The sequence below is a fragment of the Phascolarctos cinereus genome, unplaced genomic scaffold, assembly GCF_003287225.1.
Source record: "Phascolarctos cinereus isolate Bilbo 61053 unplaced genomic scaffold, phaCin_HiC Scaffold_726;HRSCAF=1367, whole genome shotgun sequence".
NCBI classification, from domain to species: domain Eukaryota; kingdom Metazoa; phylum Chordata; class Mammalia; order Diprotodontia; family Phascolarctidae; genus Phascolarctos; species Phascolarctos cinereus.
In genome coordinates, this window is record NW_027556098.1 from 358,603,024 (window position 1) to 358,621,258 (window position 18,235).

Consider the following 18,235-nt stretch of genomic DNA (forward strand, 5'->3'; position numbering starts at 1 on the left):
ATAGATATAGATATAGATATAGATATAGATATGTAGACAGAGACAGAGAGAGACAGAGACAAAGAAAATGTATTAGCAGTAGGGTGGGATTGGGAAAGCCTTCCTGCAGAAGGTGAAATTCAAGCTGTGTAGCCATGAGAAAATCACTTAACCTCTCAGAGCCTGCTTCCTCATCAGCATCACAGAGACAATAATATCCACAGATCTAACCTCACAGGGTTGATTTGAAAATCAAATGAAATAATATATGTAAATCTCAATCAAAATGATGCACTATTGGAAAGGCTTCTGTGTGGACTAGGAAAAGCTCTAGTCTTACCATTAGAAGATTTAGGTTCAAGACCAGCACTTACTCTCTATGCGACTGTAGAAAAACCTCTTTCTCTCTGCGGTTTCCCCAACTATAAAATGGAGATATATGCAATCTGTCCCTCACAGTTCAGTGAAGAAAGTACTTTGTCAGCCTCTGAATGTTATGTCAATGGGAGTTATCATTACTACCACTACAACTACTACTGTTATTATTATTATTATTATTATTATTATCCCTTCCAGCCTGAGTCCCAAGCAAAGCATGTTGCCCTGTCAGTTGAAGAAGAGGGAAATGTCAGCAGGTGCACAGGGAAAAGGGAGAGAAGGACCCCCTCCTCATCCCCTCTCGGCATTTACCTACCTGCCAGACCCTCTCCAACCAGCCGCCACTGCTACTGAGGACTCACTAAATGACAGATGCCTCGTATGCTGTGAACTTTGGCCTGGTATTTTCCACCTCCTCTCAGAAATGCCAAGTCCTTAAAATGCTTTACTGTTGGGCTGTCACACATCTAGACAAGGAGACAAAGCTCCCTGAATGTGGTTGGCTGGGAAAAGCCACAGGCTGGAAGCTAGGCATCCCAGCTCTGCTATTGAAATGCTGTGTGACCTTGTTCAAATTTCTTAACCTGCCTGGGCCTCGCTTCCTGTAACAGTAAAATGGAGATCATAAGATAGGTAGTCCTCCTGACACTCCTCCCAAGGTTCTTGTAATAAGTAAATGAGGCAGCTTTGAGATATAAATGCCCAAAAATTCATAGCGAATTAATTCTATATGTTATCTCTCTACCCATACATACTAAGAGACAGGGTGATGTATAGATTTAGAATGTTGGATTTGAAGTCAGGAATACCTGCCTGGGTTCAAATCTGGCCTCCGACATTTACTAGATGTGTGATCCTGGGCAAATGACTTAACCATTTATATCTTCAGTTACCTCATGTTGACAGTTACATCATCTTAATCTGCCTCTAAGGAGATTACATTCGAATGTTGTTGTTCAGTTGTTTTTCAGTCGTGTCTGACTCTTTATTACCCCATTTGGGGTTTTCTGGGCAAAGATACTAGAGTGGTTTGTCATTTCCTTCTCCTCATTTTACAAATGAGTCAAACAGGGTTAAGTGGCTTTTCCAGGGTCACACTGCTAGTAACTGTCTGAGGCTGGATTTGAACTCATGAGGATGTATCTTCCTAATTCCAAGTCCAGTGCTCTATCTACTGCACCACCTAGCTGCCTTTATATCCTAATAAGGGAAGGCAATAGATAAAGGGCAGCTACAAATCAGAGAAGGAGAAGAGGGGTTTAGCCATGGATAGAATGCTGGACCTTAAGTCAGAAAGACCCGTGTTCAAATCCAGCTTCCTTTTAGCTATGGATACTGGACTTGCCCTTTGTGAAATGTGGATAATACTAGTGCTTACTTCCCAGGGTTTTTGTGAGGATCAAGTCAGATAATATTTTAAAGTGCCTGGAACATGGTAGGTGCTTAATAAATGTATGTTTCCTTCCTTCCATATGGTTTGGAAGTGGTCTGGTTCTGACCAAGACAGGACAACAACTCACCTATCAGAGCCCAAGAAGAAAGTGGCAATCAATTAACTACTCAGTCAAAAAACATTTATTAAGAGCCCACTCTATGCCAGGCATGGTGCTAGGTGCCAAAGGTACAAAGAATGAAGCAGTTCCTCTCCTCAAGGAGCCTACATAAGTGACTTGCAAGTTTCAAGTGTGGATTGTTGGGAGAAACAGTAGTATGACTAATAGGAAAAAAATCATAGGTGGGCAGATGCTGAAATTGACTTTGTGTATGAATTTGAGGTTAGAGAAGGACATACAAGATGCACAGTAGGCAGTTGGAAAATGTTGGAACAGAGCGTAGTAGGGAGGATGGAACGAGAAATACAGATCTGAGAGTCTTCCACATAGAGGAGAAGAGATTAGAACCTTGGAAGTGGATAAATAAGATAAGGAAGTATCATCATAATAATAGCTAGCATTTATATAATACTTTAAGGTTTACAAAGAATTTTATACAAATTGTGTAATTTTATACTCACAACAAGACTGGGGGGAAGACAATATGTTATTGTCTTCATTTTACAGATAAGGAAATTGAGTCAGATAGACATCGCTGGTGTCTGAAGCTGGATTTGAACTCATTTCTTCTTGACTCCAAATCCTGCACTCTGGCCACTGCACTACTTAGCTGCCTCATAGAGAAAATAAAAGGAGAAAGATAAAAACAGAGCCTCAGAGGACACCTACATTCAGAAGGAAGGAGGAAAAGAGTAAAGGAGACAAAGAAGTTACAGGCAGATCAGTAGAAGAAAAACAGAGAGAGAGAGAGAGAGAGAGAGAGAGAGAGAGAGAGAGAGAGAGAGAGAGAGAGAGAGAGAGAGAGAGAAAGAGAGAGAAGTGTCAGAAGTCAAAGAGAAGAGATTGTCAGTCACATGTGACAAGCATGTCAACAAGGCTATGGAATGAGAAAAGGCCATTTTATTTAACGACTAAGAGGTAACCCTAAAGAGAGCAGTTTCAGTTGAATGGTAGGGATAAAATCAACCAATGAATGGATAAGCCTTTGTTAGGCACCTACCATATGCCAGCCCTTGTGGTAGGCAATGAGAATACAAAGTCAAGAATAAAACTATCTCTGTCCTCAAAGAGCTTATATTCTATCAAAGAAACAACGTGAATATGAATGAATGATAAAGCATTTATTACGTACTTACTATGTGCTAGACTGTGCTAAACACTAGTAATAGCAAGTCAAACAATCTCTGTTCTTAAGGAGTCTTTATTCTGTAGGAGAAAGACAACACATCATGGGAAAAGGGGGTATGAAGATTGTGCAGTCACTCTCACGTAGCCTGGTTTAGCAATGGTGGTCAGAAAGGGCCTTGGAGACCTGCTTTGGGGGAAGATAAGTCAAAAGCTTATTTCTCAGATAGAAAATATACAAAATAACTCAAGGAAGCCTTAGAAGTTAGGGAGAAACAGGGAAAGCCTCTAGTAGGAGGTGATGTTTAAGTTGAACTTTGAGGGAAGGTGGAGATCCTAAAAGGAAGAGGTGACGAAGGGCAATCCAGGCCTGGGAGAGAGTCTGAGCAAGAGCAGAGATGGGTGATAGAGTGCCACATGTCAGGACCAGTAAAGAGGCCAGACTAGTAGAATCAAAGGCTACGTGAAGGGAATTAATGAGGAAAAAGCTTGCAAGTAAGTAAACTGGAACCAGGCTGGGAAGGGATTGAATTGCCAAATGGGGCAGTTTGCACTTCATCCTAGAGGCAGTAGGGAGCTACTGGAATTTACTGAGCAGGTGAGTGATGTGATCAGACCTAAGCTTTAGAAATCTCACTGTAGCAAGTGAGTAGAGGATAGATTGGAGAGGGGAGAGAGGGGATGCAGAGAGATCTATTTGCTATTGTCTAGGTGAGAAGCAATGAGGGCTTGAACTAGGGTGGTGGCTGTATGAGTGAAGAAGAGGGAAAGCCAGATTGCAAAAGGTTGAAGAGTGAGTGGGTGGTGAGGCAGTTAAAGGGCCAGCATAGATGATTCTTTTTAGAATGTAACGGGAAAGGGAGGAGAGAGCTAAGAGGGGAGTTTGAGGGGGTGCATCATGGGGAAGTTTTTTTATTGGGGAGAGCTGAGCATATTTGCTGGTTTGAGGGAAAGGAGCCAGAGAAAGACAGAGAGGGAAGATGCACTGGAGAGATGGGATGAGGAAGGGAGCAAGGTCTTGGATTAAGTGTGTGTGTGTGGGGAATGGGAACAACACAGGTGGAATGGTTAACTTCTGCAAGGGAGATAGTCATCTCATTCTCTCAGAAAAGAGAGAGGAGAGGATGTTGGAGACCAGTTGCATTTTGGTCTTTGGATCACCTGGTCCCATACAGCAATCAAGAGTGATTTAGGATTCAGATCCCTTTACTTTCAGTCCATTGCTTTTTTTTCTCATCACTTTATCCAGTCTCCCCCAGCTTGTGGGAAGACCTGGAGGGAGCCTTAGTTAACCACAAACTCAATATGAACCAGCAGCCAAAAAGCTACTGTAACCTTGGGCAGTATTAATGGAAGTCTAGTGTCCATACTGCAACAGCGATCATCTTGCTGTCCTCTGCCCAGGTCAGGTAACGTCTAGAGTCTTGTGTGTAGTCGTGAGTGCGTCATTTTAGGAAAGACATGGACAAGCCCTTTTACTGAGGTCTTTGTACAAGGCAGGTGCTTAAAAATGCTTGCACCATGAAATTGATTAAGAGGTATTAAGGCATGGAGGAGAGTGGATAACAGTGTTTAGTTGGATGGCCTCAGACTTCTCAGTAAAGTGGCTGCTGAGGTGGGGTGAGGATGGTGGGGAAACTTAAGGAGGGAGGGAAAAGGTTTGGAAGAGACTGAGAAATTTGATAGAGAGCTAACAAGAGATGAATAAAAGGATTGTCAAATAGCAGTGGGAGCCTGGGGAGATTAAATAGCATGAATTTGTCAAGGACCCAAACGGCAGGGTTTTGAGACTTTCTCCAGCAATGCTTGGCAGCATAGGATGTAAGTGGATTTGTTACTGGTGGGCAACACTAGGAATTGTCAGAATAATTCAAATATTTGGAAAGAAGAGATTTTTCAGCACCTTTCTTCTCCCTCCCACATCAGCCCAAACCCTATTGATGATTTCCTTGGGACATCCTGTGCCAAAGGAAGTCAGCTTCTTTATCTTTCAGGGATTTGAGAAATCCTATCTGAGGAATTCACATCCTTGCCTTCCTCTAGATGGGCATGTGACAGAGGAGGGTAGAGGGGTGTGTGTAGGTCCCCTACAGAACAGTGGCCCTGCTTGTTAATGGCCACATGCTCTGAGCCCAAGAGGAAACCATAAAACAAAATGCCAGGGCAGCAAAGATCCTCTCAGTGCCATGGAAGGAAGCATCTGCCATTCCTGCCTGCCTTTATTTCCTCAACCCTGCCACCATGAGATAATACACACATGATGAACTGGAACTTTCTGTTGCTTAGAGCAGGTAGCTGACCTCTTAGAAAGTACCTTCCCCAACTCTGCCAGAGGAAGAAGGGGCTGTGGCTGGGAAAGGAGATTGCTCAAGGGAAACTTGGGAGCACTTAGAAAACAAAGCCAGCATGGGTTCATTGAGAACAAGTCATGCCAGACTAACCTAATTTCCTTTTTTGACAGGGTTACTAGGTTGAGTAGATCAGAGGAATGCTGAGGATATAGCATTCCTGGATTTTAGGAAGGCATTTGACAGTGTTTCAGAATAGCCTTGTGGACAAGATGGCGAGATTTATAACCATTTGAGTAACTGGACCCAAAGAGTATTGCTCTATTAATCCATGTCACCTTGAAGGGAGCTTTCTAATAGTGGCCTCAGGATTCTGTCCATGGCCCACCATTGTCTCTTAAAACCTTTATTTATTATGACTTCAGTACAGGTGTAAAAGGGAATGGCAAATGTTGGATGGATAGTTAAAACACTGGATGAAAGAGTTACGATCCAAAAAGATTGTGACAGGCTGGAATAATGGGCTAGATCTAATAGTGGCATTAAACATAGATAAATGTAAAGTTTTCTGCTTGGGTTCATAAAGTAAACTACACAAACACAAATCAGAGCAAAGCTCACAGAAAGCAAGAGCTGGAAGGGACCTCTGATGTCCTCTAGTTCCATCCTCTCATTTTGAAGATGGGAAAACTGAACATTAAAAATGTTGACTGACATCCAAGGCCACAAAGCTAGTGAATGAGTCATAACTAGAATCCTAGTCTCTCTACTTCCAGGCCAGTGGGCTCTCCCTCACTCCATTACTCTCCCCTGTGGCCTCCAGCTTATGGGGAGACTTTGGATTTTTGTTGACCATCCTAGTTCTTTTCCTTTTGTTGCTCTGTTGATTAGTCATGTCTAACCCTTCATGACCCCATTTGAGGTTTTCTTGGCAAAAATACTGGAATTATTTGCCATTTCCTTCTCTAGCTCACTTTACAGATGAGGAAACTGAGGCAAACAAGGTTAAGTGAGTTGCCCAGGGTCACATCTAGTAAGTGTCTGAGGCTGGATTTAAACTCAGGTTCCCCTGGCTCCAGGCCCAGTGCTCTATATACTATGCCACCGAGTTCCCTGCTCTTACCTGCTTTCTCCTTCTTAGTCTCCTTTGATCTAGCACCAGAGGTCATGCTTGCTACAGGTGGGTGTTCCCAGAGTTCTGTACTTGGCCTTCTCTTCTCCCTCTACACGATTTAACTTGGTGATCTCATCAGCTCCCATGGGTTCAATGATCACATTTTTGATGATGATTCTCAAATCTACTTATCCCACCCTAATTTCTCCATTGACTTCCAGTCTAACATCTCCAACTGCCTAACAGTCATCTTGAACTGAGGCTTTTGTAGACATCTTAAATTCAATGTGTCCAAATCAAACTCATTATTTTTTCCCTAAAATCCTTCCTTCTTCCAAACTTTCCTATTGCTTTCTAAGATACCATCATCCTCCCATTTACCCAGGCTTGCAATTCATGAGTCATCCTAAACTATTCACTTACCCCTTCCCCATCCAATCGGTTGCCCAGTCCCATCAATTTTACCTCCAAGACATCTGTTGTCCCTTCTCTTGTATGACCCTGCCATCACACTGGGTCAGCCTCTTATCACCCTGTGCCTGCACTTTTCCAATAGCCTCCTGGTTGGTGTCCCTGGCTTTGTTTCTCTCTACTTTAGACCACCCTCCACTTAGCTGTCATAGTGACCTTTCTAAATCACAAGTCTCACCATCTTAACACCTACCACCCCCCACCCCATTTGATAAACTCTAATGGCTCCCTATCACGTCCAGGATCAAATATAAAACCTTTTGTTTGGCATTCAAAGCCCTTTATAACCTGCCTCATTTTGGTCTTCTTATAGCTTATTCACCTTCACACTGATGGTCCAGTGAAACTGACCTCCTTTTTCTCTGGGTGTCCACCATGCCTGAAATTCTCTCCATGCTCACCTCTCCCTCCTGGCTTCCCTGGCTTCCTTCAAGTGCCTGCTAAAATACCACCTTCTCCTGGAAGTCTTTCCCACTCCGCTACAATACTAGTGCCTTTCCTCTGTTGATTATCTCCAATTCATTTTGTTTATATCTTGATTATTCTTATTTTTTTGCTTATTGTCTCCCTCATAAGATTGTAAGCTCCTTGACAGCAGGGACCATTTTTTTTGCCCTTTTTTTGTATGCCCAGCACATAGCACAGTGCCTGGAACACAGTTGGTGCTTAATAAATGTTTATTGGCTGATTGACAAGCAATAGGAGAGTCAGCAGTATGACCTAGAAGTCAAACAATCTTAGGGGGCAGTAAGAGAAGCCTAGTGCCCAGAGTGGAGGAGGTGACCATCTCATTGTTCTCTGCCCAAGTCAGCCCAAGACAGTATTGTATCCAACTGTGAATATCTCATTTAGGAAGTGAATTATCAATCCTTCCCACTAAGGTATTCTTCTGAAGTTCCATGAGGTCATGGAGGTGATCCTGGACACTCAAAGGCTTGTGCCAAGCTCTGGCAGGTCCAGCCAAGCTGAAGAGGCTAAGGTCCATGAGAACCTCTAATGATGGGACAGCAAAAGGAATAAAAATTGGACCTCAGAAAGAACTTCCTGACAGAGAAGTATGCAAGGAATGAGGGAGGCTCCAGGCATTTTTCCAAAGATGGAAAGTCTTCCCTTCCTACCTACAACAGGCCAGTTCCTGTAGGGCCATAAAGGGATGGATGATCCCAGAGGCAGCTAGACTAATTGGGTAAGCTCTTCGGTGCTTTGAATTATTTGTGCTGTTTAGGTTTCTGATTCCCATCAGGGGTTAGATAACTATTTAGCCCTGGGGGTCCTCCTTCCTACCTTGCCCATGCACTGATATTGTCCATCCTTTCTGCAGAGCTGGGAGAAAGAGGGATGGAGAAAACAGAGCAAGAACAGGCAACAGGGGGCCCTTTCAAATTTTATCTTCTGACCCAGGCTCCCACTGAGGGCCTTGGCTGGGTCTAGAGGTACATGCTGGGAAATTGTTTTGGGAAAAGTCAGTTAGAAGGGTATTGAAGTCAATGAAATACCTTTAGTTAGCTGTACCAGTTTGAGGGAGTCAACTGTTCATCAGACAGGAGCCTGGGACTCAGAGTAGACTGAAATCTCAATGGGAGGAAACATTGTCTGCATTGGAAACCACTTATGCGGCTAAGTTACATTAGCAGAAGCCCAGTCACCAAAATGGGCAAACTCCATTTGGAGTATTGTGTTCAGTTCTAAAGACACATTTTAGGCAGGGTGTTGTCAATATGGTAGTTTTCTAGGGAAAGGTGATTTATATAGTATAGGATTCGAAGACTGTGACATATAAAGATCAGTTGAAGGACCTGGGGGGTGGTTATCCTGGAAAAGGGAAGATGGGGAGATATGGGATGGTTTTCAAGTATTTGAAGACCCGGTAGGGAGAAGAGGGATTAGACTTCTCCTTGGTCTCAGAGCAGAGAACTAAAAGAATATGTCTTGGGATCAAAGTATCAGGGACACACATTTCAGTTTAGGGAAAACAAAAAATCTTCTTGAACATGGAATAGGTTGTTTTAGAGGACAGAGAGTTCTCTGTCATTGGAGGTCTTTAAGCACAAACCCTAAAAGGGACTTGTGATTTGTGGTGGACTGAAGAGGTCTTTGAAGTCTCTTTCAACTCCAAAGTTAGGATTCTGGCCTTCTATGATCTTATCAGCTGGCCAGATCTTAGGTCTACTAATTGGTCATTTTCTAGAAGCAAGGCGCCACCATGCTTTGGCCTTCGTTTAGAAGCAAGGAAATAAACAAGCCTTAATTAAGCATCTACTATGTGCTATGCACTTTACAAATGCTATCTCATCAGATCCTTAAAACAACTCTGGGAGGTAGGTGTATCCTATTTTCTACTATCCTATTTATACTGGTATCCCCAATTTTCATTTGGGGAAACTAAGGCAAGTATAGGTTAAGTGACTTGATCAGGGTCGCACAGCTAATAAGTATCTGAAGCCAGATTTTAACTCAAGCTGTCCTTACTCTAAGCCCAGTACTCTAACCACTGTAGTACCTGGAAGGTAGGTGGTCTGGACACATGCCACCCAAGACGTTAGGGTTTCAGGAACATGACATCATCATTATCTAATGTTAATAAAAGCAAAATAGCTAGTATATTTGAAAGGGCACTGGGTTGGGGGACACAAGATAATTGGTTCAAGGTCTGGTTTTGCCTCTGTGACTGTGAGCAAGCCCTTTCTCCCTTCTGTGCCTCAGTTTCCTCCTGTGTGAATAAAATGGGACTGGTAGTGCTTGTTCCACCTGCCTCACAAAGCTGCGATAATTCTTGCCTAGGGCCTTGGCCACAGGTGTGCCCTTTCTTCCTCCCTCCTCCCTGTCGTTCGATCCCTCCCATCCTGGGTTGAGGGCTTTGCTTCCAACCTCCATGGTGGTCCATGCAAAGAACACTCACTTCTTTGATGAAATTCATGAAGCGACCTCCAAAGCGCCAGGCTTTATGACGGTGACACTGCAGCGAATTGACGGTCATCTGCGGAGCCCGCTGGTAGCACACAGAGACGATATGGACAGCATCATAGAGCAAGGCTGCATCTGTCTGGAATGGAAGGGCAGAGAGGGCTGTCGAGCTGAGGACAGCTTCCCTACAGCCAATGGGGCCCTCGCTTCTCTTTATCCCACCTACTAACCCCTCTCACTCTCCAGTCACCCTCCTATACTGAGTCCTGGGGCTCCAAAAGGGGCCTAGAGAAAGGAGGATCCATTTATCCATGCTACTGTTGCATGGAGTGACTACTCTGGAACCATTCTAGGCCAATGGAGATCTCCTCTCCAGCTTACAGATAGAGAAAACTGAGGCAGCAGACATGACATGGCACTTTCCCAGTAGCAGGGCCCAAGGTAGCACTCTAGGTCCTTGACTATCTTACCCCAGCTACTAAATATGGGACAGGGCTGCCTGGGAACCCCACTGCCTCCTGGAGGAGTCCAGTCTGTCTAATGGGATTGTTAGCTCAGTCTTTCAGAGAAAAGCTTTATCATCCAACATAAGGGATATAAAGGTACTCATGTGGTACATTCACATGAACACATTGTAGGCAGCCAGACATACTCACATCTCCATGCAGACACATGCAAGCACACTGATATGTATACATGCACAGACATACATGCTTTCATACACATACACAAACACACCTATTTCTGTACACACATAACAGTCATAATATATAACGTACATACATAGTACTCTACATACATTGTCTTATTTAACACTTCTGCATTATAATTATTACACTATTATTATCCCCATTTTACTGAATGAGGCTTAGAGATGTTAGGTTCATGTCCACACAGCTGGCAAACATTGAAGACAGGATTTGAGATCAGGTCTTTCTGGCTCCAATTTCAGCATTCTCTGCTATAGCACTTAATCTCCATATGTATATATACATGTATACAGAAAAAAACACCCAAGATGCTGCTTATTTGTATAATACACGGTGTGACAGAAAAGAACAGTATTCTACTTTGTAAATGAAGGAGTAAGACTAACTAACCTTAAAGGGGCCTCTTGGTTCTAAATCTTTTCATTCTCTGAAACGCACACTCACACATACATGCACATATTTGCACACATGCTTGTTCACAGCATGACAAAGATGCCATGTTATTATTTTACACACACGTGTACAATCATGCACATGTTTGTACACACAAAACATGTTTAGGCATGTGCCTACTGGTTCACACATGTACACATTAAAACACATATATACACACTCCAATATGCACACATGATGACAGGTGCCCTAATTTATTTGGTTATCTGCTCATTCTTCTCCCTGCCCCCCAACAGATAAATCAACATTAAAGAGACACCCACCTTTTATCTTCTTCCTGCCAGACTAGTACTGTCAGGAAGGGAATAGGATCCCCACTTAGCTTCCCAGGGCTGAAGTCTTTGTGCCAGCTGTATAGATGACTGGCACAGATATGGTTCAGACTCACCTCCCACTCAGTGGTGATTTTTCCCCTAGGGTGACTCAAACTTCACCAAGGCTGTTCCTGCCTGTCGCCATAATTATGGATGGGTCAGGAGGAACCCATCCCTAGTTCCCCTGCTAGCTACCCTCCCTCCCCTCCCCTGCCCTGCGCACCATCATCACCCCATCCAGCAGGCCAGACTCAGCCCGGGGTGCTGCCTGTAGCCTCTCCATGGACCACTTCTCTACAATGGCTGAGACATGAGGGTTCTCCACATTGAGATCCGGAACCCTGTTAGATTCACTCCGGAGTAGCGGTAGGGTTCTAAGTCTAATGCATAAAGGTCCTTTAAAAAAAGAGAGAAGGAAATCAGTTTAAATTATCTGAACACTCTTCTAAGCTGGACCCCTCTTCCCCTCCTCCCCAGGTACTGGGGACAGACGAGGTAGGTAGCAAAGGTCAGTAGAAGAAACCCTGACCCGGGAGTCAGCAGACTTGACTGGCAGCAGAGTAAGGCAAGGCACTTAGGACATAGCAGGTGCTATATAAAAATGTGTATTCCCTCCCTTAAATCTCAATAAATAATAATAGCTAACATTTATATGGCACTTTACCTATATGGTTTTCACAACAACCTTGGGAGGTAGAAGCAGTGCTTAGCTCAATGCCTGGCACACAGTAGGTGCTTAATAAATGTTGATTGCTACTATTATTCCCATTTTATAGATGAGGAAACTGAGGCTGAAATTGGTTAAGTGACTTGCCCAGCTAGTAAAGTGTCATGCAGGATTTGAACTCAGGGTCTGCTACTAGCAAATGAGTGACTTAGGGCAAATCATTTCTTCTCTCTGGGTCTCAATTTTCTTATTTGTAAAATGGGGACAATAATATTCAAAACTATGTTCCTTGTAGACTGGATGCTTGTTGGACAGATAGTTCCCAAGGGGTTGGATTTACTTCTTAAATCCCCCATCAGCTCTTTTCAGCCCAGAAGGAAATGCTTCCTTTCCAGAAAGAAGGGAGAAAAAAGAACAGAGCTGGTAGATGAGAGAGGCCTAATGGGGTAGAAGGAAAAGCTTTGGACTGAGGATCAGGAAACAGGGACTTGTCCATTCAGCCTTGTCTAAAGTCTCTCCTCCTTTGTCAGCTTCAGTTTCCTGCTCTCTAAAATGAGGTGGTTTGACTTGTTCTCAGAGGTTTTCTTCGAGCTTTGGCATTCTGTGTTCTAAGATCATCTCTCCCAACTTCAAAATTCTGTGCTTTATGTTCTAAGGTTCCTTTCAGCTCAAACATTTCCCTCCCCCCCCCCCAGCTGTGACATTTTCTGTTCTGAAGTCCCTTTCAGTTCTGACATTCTGCATTCTAAGGTCCCTCTCAGTTCTGTCATCTATGTTCTAAAGCCCCTCCCAGCTCTGACATTCTGTGTTCTAAGGTCCCTTTCAGTTCTGATAATCTACATTCTAAAGGCCCTCCAAGCTCTGACTTTCTGTGTTTCAAGGTCCCTCCCAAATCTCACATTCTGTGTTCTATGGTCTCTAACATGAAATGAATGGGAAACATTAGACAAAAGAACCTTTGGGCCATGTTGCTCTCATGGTGCCTGAGGGGTGAGGGAGGTGGGGCCTTAAAGGTCCTTGACCAGACTAGAGCTTCTCCCTCCCCTAATCCGCCTCATCTCCTATCTCTAGGCCCAGCTTGGCATTGTACTAGGCCTATCCCATTCCCAGCAGGGAATCAGGGGACTAATTAGGTTTGTTGGGACCCTTTGGTTGTATTTTACTTTCCACAGCTACAATTATCCCAGATTTTATCATCCAAGATAGCCATATTTACAATTTTTCTGTTGAATTAATTATGTTCTGGAGGAGAGATGAAGGGTAATAAAACTCGGAGCACATAAAACAGAGACTGCTACACTGGGCTGGCTGCAGCTTGGCCCAAGATCCTCCTAATTGATACTAAATTCCCTTTGTTCTGCCTTCCCTCACAAATCCATCTTCTCTGCTTTTTTTTTTTTTGGAAGGGGGAAGGAAGCGGTCAGAAGGGGAGCAAAGGTCCTTTTTTTCAGGAAGGTACGTATCATAGGACTGCAGATTTAGGGCTGGAAGGGACCATAATCTATTCCAAACCTTTCATTTTGCAGGGAAGGAAACTGAGACCCAGATGGAGGAAGGAACAGATCTAGATAGGAAAAGGGACTTGCCCAATGTAATATAGCTAGTAAGTAGCACAGCCAGAATTTGAGGCCTTTCATCATCAGAAAAAGATCTCTTGGCCAACCTAGACCGGTAGAACTGGAAACAGCATGTCTGTTGAAGCTTAGGACCTTCCAGAGTATGGAATGTCATATGCTGAGAACAGGGAAGGTGGTATAGTGGATCGGGAAGACCTCAGTTCAAATCTTGCCTTAGAAACTTGGGAGCTGTATGACCCTGAGCAAGTCACTTAACTTCTCTATCCTTCAGTTTCCCTGTCTATAAAATGAAGGGATTGGAGCCAGTGGCCTCTAAGGTCCCTTCCAGTTCTAAATGCATCATGTTACACTTTTTCTGTGTGTATCCCCAGTTCTTAGCATAGTGCTTGGAACATAGTAAGTACATGATAAATGCCTTTTCATTCAATATAACTAAGAAATTCCCAGTAAATTATTCCATTAGATCCCATAAGCACTTAAGAGCCTACTATGTATAAAGCATGGTGGTGTGTGCTGAGGAAATAAAAACAAAAATGAAACCATTCCTGCTATCAAGGAGCTATTCTGCTAGGGGCAGAAGAAAGAATGTAGCTAAGTAAAAATGACGGGCAGCCAGGTGGTGAAGTAAAGTGCCAGGCCTGGAGTCAGGAAGAACTAAGTTCAAATCCAGCCTCAGACACTTGCTAGCTGCGTGACCCTGGGCAAGTTACTTCACCCTGTTTGCCTCGGTTTCCTCATCTGTAAAATAAGCTGGAGAAGGAAATGGTGAACCATTCTAGTATCTTTGCCAAGAAAACCCCAAATGGGGTCACAGAGAGTCAGTGACTGAAAATGACTTAACAACAAAAGTGAAAATGATACAATCTAAGGAAGAAAGTACTAACAACTAGATGAATCAGGGAAGGCTTCATGTAGGAGGCAGTTTTAAAGTCAAGTCAATTCTAAAGATTCTAAAAGAGGTGAAGTGGAACCATGGTCCAGGCATGGCATACAGCCTGTGCTGTATGGAGGCAAGAGATGGAATACTGAGTTGAGAGAAAAAATTGGCCAGTTGCTTCAGAATGCAAAGGGGAGTAACAGGAAGTGAGTCTGGAAAGGTAGGCTGGAGTTAGATTTAGTTTTAAATGCCAAGCTGAGAAATTTGTATTTTGTTTTAGAGGTGATAGGGAGCCACTGAAGATTTTTGAGCGTAAGAGTTATGCTTTAAGATTATTTTGGCAGTAATGTAGAACTGAAGCCACATGAGGTCCAGAGCACTTTTGAGTGTTGCCTGAACCCGGATAAAATGTAACTGGGAAATATTTAACAAAATAAATAAAAATGCAATAAAACATAGATGATGTCAACGTGTACTTTTCTAAGTCAATATTTGGTCCCTCGGGATACTGATAAATGGTTTAGTGGCCCCTATTTCTATTTGAGTTTGACACCACTTCTATAGAAGTGGATTGGAGAAGAAAGAGCCTAAATGTGGGAGATGAATTAGGAGACCATTGACAAATTCTGGGTTAGAGATGATAAAGGGTCATGACAAAGATAATCAAGGGTCATGGCTGCCTGAGTGGAGAGAAGGAAGCATTCATGAGATTCATGGGTTGTGTAGGTAGACTCAAGATCTGGCAAATGATTCAACGTGAGGGGTGAGGGAGAGTGAGGAGATGAGAAAGACTTTGAGGTTATGAACCTGAGGGATAGTATAAAAGATGGTTCCCTCATCAGAAATGGGGAAGTTTGGAGGATTGGGGATGCCACCTTGAGAAGCAGTAAGCTCCCTAGTAGTAAAGGTCTTCAAACAGAGGCTAGATGACCATCGGTCCAAGATGTTGTAGAGGGAATTCCTGCTTAGGTAGGGATTGGCTTTACGCGTCTCCTAACTTTCCTTCCAATTCTGCTCATTTACTGCCTGGGTGACCTTACACCAGTCATTTAACCTTTTAGGCAGTAAAATAAGGAGGATAGACTTAGATGATCTCTAAGGTCCCTTTCAGCTCTGAATCCTATGACTTCCCACTGAAGGTCTTCATTCATTCTTAATTATGTTGATTCTATAGGAGGAGGGGGGTGGGAGTTGGGATGTGGAGGGGTTCGCTGATCTTAGGGCAGGACAAACATTTCTCCCCCAAGAAGAAGGTCCTGTCTCTACCCTTGTTTGAACATTTCACCTTTTGAAAATCAAGGAAGGAGTAATGGTACCAATACCAACATCTCTGATCTGCATCCTCCTCCATCTCCCAGGCTGTCTGCCCCCCTTTCCTAAGTTGCACCTGTTTCTCAAGGGAGAAATCCCAGTCTTAGCATTTTTCTCTGAAGCTGCATCAGAATGAGCCAATTCTCAGACAGCATTAGGAGAGGAGGACGCAGGACAAGACAGCCACTGGCAGAGAGAAAAAAGGCAGCTTTCGGCCCCTTGGCTCAGTGCCACGTTTCTGCTGGATTTTTGGAAACCAAGCAAGTTTCTGCCTTTGCAAAGGGTTCTGCTTAGAGACCAAGGTGGGGGGGAGAGTGGTAAATGGGAAATGGGGGATTGGTGAGGGCTGGAGCAGAAGAGAGATTAGTAGGAGTAGGTATAGTCAGGAAAGTTTGTTTCCATCACAAATCCTGCAGGTAGAAACCAGATCTGTTCACTCCATAGGTTCAATAAACACTTGCTTATTGACTAGAGCATAGTAAGCAATACTCAATAAATTCCAACAGGTTTTTTTTTTAATTCAGAGAGGTTTGATTTTTTTCTATATAGAGTCATGTTAACTGTCAAAAAAAAGGTGTTTCAAAAAAGGTTGGTTCCATCTTAATATCTCAAAACTTATGACTTTCCATAAGGCAGCACTCCCTCACTGAAAATCGGAGATGTGGACACAGCATTTTCTGAATATTCAGGCATCTTAAATAGTGCTAAGATAAACATTTCTTTAAGTGTTAATGGAGGAATCACAGGCTTCCATTTTGGGAAATGCTGGCTGGCAAAACAGATGCTTTCAAACAAATAAACAAAAAATGTTTGATTTGGGCTGTTGAGACTCACTTAAAGACCATGACAAGTTAAGGGTTAGAAACATATCTTCAGGACTGACAGGGCCATAATGAGAGTTCTGTCCCCACTCCACACCAAAATGATGATAATAATTAGATCTTGTATTTAAATAATATTTTATAATTTATAAGCCATTTTCATATGCATTATCTCATGTCATCTTCACAATAGTTCTGGTAGGTAAGATGACAGTATCAATGGTTATCTAGTTTAACCCCCTTCATTTAACAGATGAGGAAACTGAGGCTAGGGAGAGAAAGTGACTTGCTAACCCCAGTGATGGCATCAGCAGCTTACATTTCTACAATGCTTTCCACCCACTAGCCCTCTGAAGTGGGCAGGGCAAAGCATCACCCCAAATTTACAGGTGGGAAAACTGAGGCTAGGGAGGGAAAGTGACTTGCTAAGATTGTGACTTTAGCTATTTCAGTGTCAGTCATGACTCCTTTAGTACTTACAGGATCATAGAATTAGAAGTCAAAGGGAATCATATATTTCATTATATCCTATTCCTTTATTCTACAGATGAGGGAAAACTCAGGCTCAGAGAGGATGACTTGCCCAAGGTCACATGGGTAGTAGGTGGCAGAGCCAGGGTTCTGTTTCCAAAGCCAAGATGTTCTTTGCATCACATGCCTCTGGCTACCATCACTCAGGAAGAAAAGCAATATCAAATCGTCATCGTTACTATGACACGTATCACTGTTAGGACATGCGGACAGTGAAGAAGCTTCTTTCCAAAGCCTTAATTTCTCCCCACAGCTGGATGGGGCCAGGACCCCGGGCTCTATAGGCACTGAACTACTCACAACCTCCCTGCTTGGCAGGAAGTTGTAGCTCTGGATGCCAAATGTTGACACACTGTATTCATTGACTGGGGACCTTTTAGAAACATTCAGTCTAACATAATAGACTAATTCATTAGCACCCCATGGGTCTAGCTGGGGAGATGCTGAAGCACAAGCATTGCGAGCTAGAAAAACACTGCCTTAAGGAATGACAGATTAAAATATCTTTCCCGTGATATAACTGTTAGTGCAGGGAAGTGGCATTAATTGTGATTGCTTATCTATTAATTTATTATAATTCTTTTTTTTTCCACCTCCAGGCATTTACCTACACATGACATGTACGAGGGGCTCAGCTGGGGCTGATTAATACGAGGTTATCTGCAAACGGCTTGGAGCTGCCTGGAATAGATAATGGCAGCCAGGGTAATTAAAACATCTTCTGCATTTGAGAAATAAGTTTCAGTAATTTTTTAAATGGGTGAGTCTGTGACGTGGGTTTCCAAAAGGGAACAAGATAGATAGCCTTTCACTCCTAACCAAACACGTCTATTTTGGGCCAATTGCCAGGAGTCAACATGGAAGTGGGAAGGGAGTTGTTGTACACATAATTCAGTTCAATTCAACTGAATATACTAAGTATCCTATATTAAGTGCACATATTAAATAGCTACTAGTTGTGATGTCAAGACGCAGTGTGGCGTAATGGATAGAGGGCCAGCCTTAGAACTGTATAATCTGACTCTCAAAGCCTATTTGAGGGGGCAGCTAGGTGGTGCAGTAGATAGAGCACCGGCCCTGAAGTCAGGAGGACCTGAGTTCAAATCCAGCCTAAGACCAAACACTTGAAACTTACTAGCTGTGTGACCCTGGGCAAGTCATT

The 18,235-nt window shown here is 43.2% G+C and overlaps 1 protein-coding gene across 1 annotated transcript in view; it reads right to left on the minus strand.

Annotated features, from left to right (window-relative positions):
* Positions 1-18,235, minus strand: part of GRIK3 (glutamate ionotropic receptor kainate type subunit 3) — a 311,709-nt gene that overhangs the window by 81,954 nt on the left and 211,520 nt on the right. Inside the window, 3 exon segments of the mRNA XM_078145457.1 lie at positions 9,808-9,951; positions 11,513-11,622; positions 11,625-11,685. Coding sequence (XP_078001583.1) covers positions 9,808-9,951; positions 11,513-11,622; positions 11,625-11,685 — 315 coding nt within the window.